The sequence below is a fragment of the Pundamilia nyererei genome, unplaced genomic scaffold (assembly GCF_000239375.1).
Source record: "Pundamilia nyererei isolate P.nyererei 1_Seehausen unplaced genomic scaffold, PunNye1.0 scaffold00100, whole genome shotgun sequence".
Taxonomy (NCBI): Eukaryota; Metazoa; Chordata; class Actinopteri; order Cichliformes; family Cichlidae; genus Pundamilia; species Pundamilia nyererei.
The window spans coordinates 825,911-830,819 of record NW_005187501.1 but is presented as its reverse complement, the minus strand read 5'-3'; the positions used below and the strand labels follow the sequence as shown (position 1 = coordinate 830,819).

Below are 4,909 nucleotides of genomic sequence, written 5' to 3'. Positions count from 1 at the left end.
ATGCATGAAGAGGATGATGTGGACAAAATACTCATTTGCCTAATAATTCTGCACTCCCTGTATACCATTCGAAAGACACAATGGGAACAAGAGTGGATTTTCTGTGTGTCTGTGTGTGTGTGTGTGTGTGTGTTTGTGTGTGTGCGTGTGCGTGTGCGTGTGTGTAAAGAGAGACTTTGATTCACAATGGATAGAAAATTCAGCTTAAACTAAATAACAATGAAGTTGGGTGCTAACCCAGGTCCAATCCCCTGATGCCATCATTTACACCACGATTATCTTAATCTCTTAATCTTCCTCTAATCCCTGTCTAATCTCATAGTGAACAACCAAATCCTGTTATTTCTGCTCAGCGCCATCTTTCCATCCTGTATTTGTGCTCATGATTGATGAAAACAAAAGTACTTCTAACAGTAAAACCTGATATATTTCACTCATAACATTTGCTTAATCACTTATTGTAAGCACATTTATATCACATTTCCTTTAGGTATAGGACATTCTACAAGCCAAAATACAAGGTTGGTTTTAAAACAGTGACCGAGCTCGAGTGGAAATGTTGTCCCGGCTATTCTGGAGAAAACTGTTACGATGGACCCACGTCGCATCCAGATATTGCAATGCCACCTTTCAAGGGTGCAGCTCTTCCCCATCGCCCAAGTGTGAAGGGCTTCCCCCATGGCCCTAGACCTCCTATTGAGCATAAGCCTGGAGGAGGCCAGCTGGAGCCAGGAAAACCCTTCCCTGGTATACCCACAGGAAAGACAAATGGTGAGAAGAGGTTCCAACTGGTTTATTGTAAAGTCTTGGAGTATTAAATTAACGACTGTCATTAACTCTGCAATGTTTTTGAATGTTTGTGCATTATTCTGTAATTGAAACCACTTATTTCCCTCATATTTGACATATTTATGAATGTCTCTAAAACGTTCCCTTTTCTGTGATTTGCCTTCAAAATACAGGGAACAAATATGGCATTTCAGGTGTAACTGGTGAGCGCTTGGACCGCATCGAAGAGGACCTGCGTCGCCTTACCCAGGGTCTAGACACTCTTAATGGGGTGGTGACTGGCCTTGAGGACCGACTACGCACATCACTCCGCGAAGACACCAATAAAATTCTGGTGTCCTTGCTACCGAACACACCTCGTGCGCCCGACTCTGCTGTGGGATTTGGGCTGATCCCAGATGGGACTCATGATGGGTTGGATGGAGCAGGAGGCTTTACTGGATTTGGGGATTTAGCAGGGAGAGTGACAGAAGTTAGGGATGAGCTGCAGGCCAAGACTCATATTCTAGAGGAGATTCAGGTACTGTGCCATAATGCCTGCTGATCGATCATTTGATACATTTTTTTTCATAGTTGAAACAAATAATGCCTCATTTCTTTTTTTTATTCCTTCAATAAATATTCAATTTTGTCTCTGATCTGACTTCTGTTCATCTTTAGGGGATGGTCTTGGGTCATGATGGCCAGCTGAAGAAACTGTTGGAAGGAGCTATAGGCAGGCCCATCCCTGGCCCTGACACCAGATCTCTTCTGGACGAACTCTTAGATATCAAGCTGGCAGATATAAGGGGTGATATCCTGGATGGCTTTGAGCGCCGTCTGACGAGCCTCGAGAAGCACTGTGATCAGAAGATCGGGGAGGTGCAGAGGGAGTGCCACAGGGAGCACATGGATGGCCAACAACAGATGCAGCAATCTCTGGATGGCAGAGAAACTGGACTCAGGGAGGAGTTGGGTTCTTTGCAAGCTCAGATTCAGGGTCTAACACTCACTGAGAGCTGCTGCGGACAGGTATGACATAAGTGGGGTTGTAATATAACAATATAACAGCAATAAACTAATCAGTAATCTGCTTATTAATTGAAATCCCGAATAATTCTGGTGCTTTATCCATACATATGAAATTGAAAAGTTTTTGTTTTCCAAATGTTTAGGCTAAGCTTTATCTCCTGACAGTTGCTGAAACCTTATTGCATTATTGCAAATTTTGACGCTCAAAGAAAAATTTCCCAAAACACCAGTCTGAGGATTAGGGCCACCGAAAAAAAGTTGGGGACATCTTTTTTTCTTCTTTTCCAAAATTCTGAAATTAAAGTCAGAATTCTGACTTTAATCTCAGATTCCTGAGAAAAGATTAAAAAAAGGAGAAAAATAATAACTAATTATTAAATGCAGAGTGGTGAAAAGAGTGCTTCTCCACTCTATGTTCGAAGCCCCACCTTAGAGATGGCTCCATATGTGCTAAAAAGCCAGTGTTTCCCTCTCAGACCTTTGAAACACACTATACTGAAAAGTTATTATGGAGATTTGTTGAAAGGTACTAAAAATATCTTGGCTGCTCCAAATCCAGCTCTGAAATCCAGAAAGGGTCACATCACTAAATTGTAATAATTTATGAGTGCAGTTTGTTAGGCCATGATATGGTTTACACAACAACTAATGAGTTATTGATTGTTGCAGGTGAACAGTCTGTCTCATCGTGTGTTGCTGCTGGAGGAGTCGGTTAAAGGTTTTACGGAGTCACAAAGGCAGCTCCAGACCGCATTTAATGACCAAACCATCCACATAGACACCCTGATTGAGACTCGACTGGTGGACATAGAGGGCCGAATAAATGCCACAAGTGGTAGTTTTGACGGGGTTGAAGGGTTTCCTGGTGGTCTGGATGGTTTCAAGACTCTGTTTGAGGACAAGCTGAAGACCCTGGAGGAGAAAGTGTCTGTGGCCGTGGAGGAGCTGAGTAACGCCACAGCCCCGGCTCTTTTGGAAGGGCAGGTGGTCCCTGCACTGGAGACCGAGATTGAGTCGGTGAGGAGGAGAGTTGAAGGAGATCTGGATGGAATTCAAAAACAGTTAAAACACCTGGAGCTCCTCTGTACCACCTCTTGCCCACCCTCGACGCCACCAGCGGGAGGTGTCAGCGGCACTCAAGTAGAGGACGAGTGCAAAGAGATGGAAAAGAAGATGACAAACCGTCTGGACTCTCACTCTAACCAGCTGGATCGCTTAAACAACACCCTTCAGAACATGCTCTTCCGGATTGCCCAGGAGGAAACAGAAGGGTCTATCCAAGGAGAGATCACACTGCTAAAGGTCAACATCAACTCTGTGAACCGCACTCTGAAGGGCCTAAAGGACTCTCTTAGCTTTATTGCAAGTGAAGTGGGACATGCTAATTCCACATGGGAACAAAGAGAGCACCAACTCGTCAACCAAGTGCAAGGAATCACCAAACTCATGGGCCACCAAGCCTCCCTCCTTGGTGCTGGGGAGAGGCGACTGGTCCAGCTGAAAGGGGAGCTAATGGCATTGAAGAGACAGCTGGCCGGGGAACTACGGGGCTGCCACAGCACAGCAATAGAAGTGCAGAAAGAGGTAAAGGATGTCGATAGCAGGGTGACCCAGGTAGAGGGCCAGTGCAGCAACCTGAGTGAGCTGGCGGATCACCTGGAACGGATCCGGGCGGAGCTTGAGAGACACTCTGACTCCTACCTGTCCCAAGTAAACGGTACCTTGGCAATCCATGCAGAACAGCTAGCTGAGCTGAAAGATGACATCAAAGACTGCAAGGCCAAGGATGCTGCCAACCACAAAGGAGACCAGTAGCATTTCAGCTACAGAATCTATTAAAAAAATTAAGACTTAAGTGTGGTTTTTATTAGCCTTCATTTGCTTCTGTCTCCTGTCTTTTAAACCCACTCTGCACAGATGCAAATTAACCAAACTAGTGAAAGTCATTTCCCTGTGAGCTTCTCATCCCAGTTCCTCCAGATGTCCTGGGCGTTTAGTTGAGTCATCTGGAAAGAGAAGAGGACAACACAGAATACAAAGACACGCCTACGGTTGTATAGCTGGGCAATATTTTCTCTCAAGGTTTTATTCTAGAGGGCATTTCTCTGATCATGATTGTTTTGTTTAGACATTTTACCTGTTTAACTTATATGAAGTGACTGGATTGTTGTGATATTAAACTGTTTGCATTAGAGAAAAAAAACAGCAAAACACAGTGCTGCTATGGGTTTTTGCTGAGAAGCACACTCAACAACCTCTGTGTGGACACTTGCCTTGTTTTTTCTGTTGTTGTTTAAAAAAATACTGTATGTCAACTTGGTGCTATTTGCATTTTTGTAAACCTTTGTTTGTTTTACACGTTTAAAAATGCCTTATACAAATATATCTCTGCTTTGTCTGTTGTGTTCATTTGCTGCCACTTGGCTCAAAGTTGCAGAGAAGTTCCATAATTCACCATTAGGGGGCAGTGAGAACACACAACACGGCGTGGTCACAGTAGAGAAAGTCTAAAACAACAAGTACAACTTTATCTGTTATAGCGTAAGGAACTGTGTACATCATCTAGTTTATCAAGTTAATTTTTCTGTTTAATTATTATAATTAGAAGTTGGGTGGTAAGTACTTCTCGTTAAAGCAAATTCTCTAAGCCGTCAAATGTCTCCACTTTAATTCAGCTTCAGTGAGCTACCTTGACCCCACTGAGTCACACTGTGCTGTGGTTTAGCAGAAACAACATCATCTAGGTCTCTCCCATCAATACCTTGGAAACCTTTTGGCCTTTTTCTTTTTGTTGTTTCTTAACGTGTAGCCATTCCTGTAAAAATAAAGTATGTTATGACAACTTTCACGGTAGAAAGCATTCCTAATGAATTTTTTTAATCTACACCTTCATAAAAATCTGATGTAACACTGGAATAATGATTATTTTTTCACAGCCAGTTCTAGCCCATTACTCTGAAGAGGGCAATAAAAATGTACCTGACAAGATTTTGTCCGTTTCACCCCAATATTCTTTAAAAAGATCTGAAAAACATTGTACTCTTCTACAGTCTGTTTGTGTCCTTCATTAAAAGGGTGTGTAACCAGCAAACAAAAGCTGAAACTGCAT

General features: G+C 43.0%; 1 protein-coding gene across 1 annotated transcript in view; it reads left to right on the top strand.

Moving 5' to 3' along the window:
* Window positions 1–4,118, top strand: part of emilin3b (elastin microfibril interfacer 3b) — a 17,758-nt gene extending 13,640 nt beyond the window's left edge. Inside the window, exons 3-6 of the mRNA XM_005740431.1 lie at window positions 491–771; window positions 963–1,309; window positions 1,450–1,800; window positions 2,470–4,118. Of these exons, the coding sequence (XP_005740488.1) occupies window positions 491–771; window positions 963–1,309; window positions 1,450–1,800; window positions 2,470–3,615 (2,125 nt within the window). The 3' untranslated portion in view covers window positions 3,616–4,118. The remainder of the gene's footprint in view (window positions 1–490; window positions 772–962; window positions 1,310–1,449; window positions 1,801–2,469) is intronic.
* The last annotated feature ends 791 nt before the right edge of the window (window positions 4,119–4,909 follow it).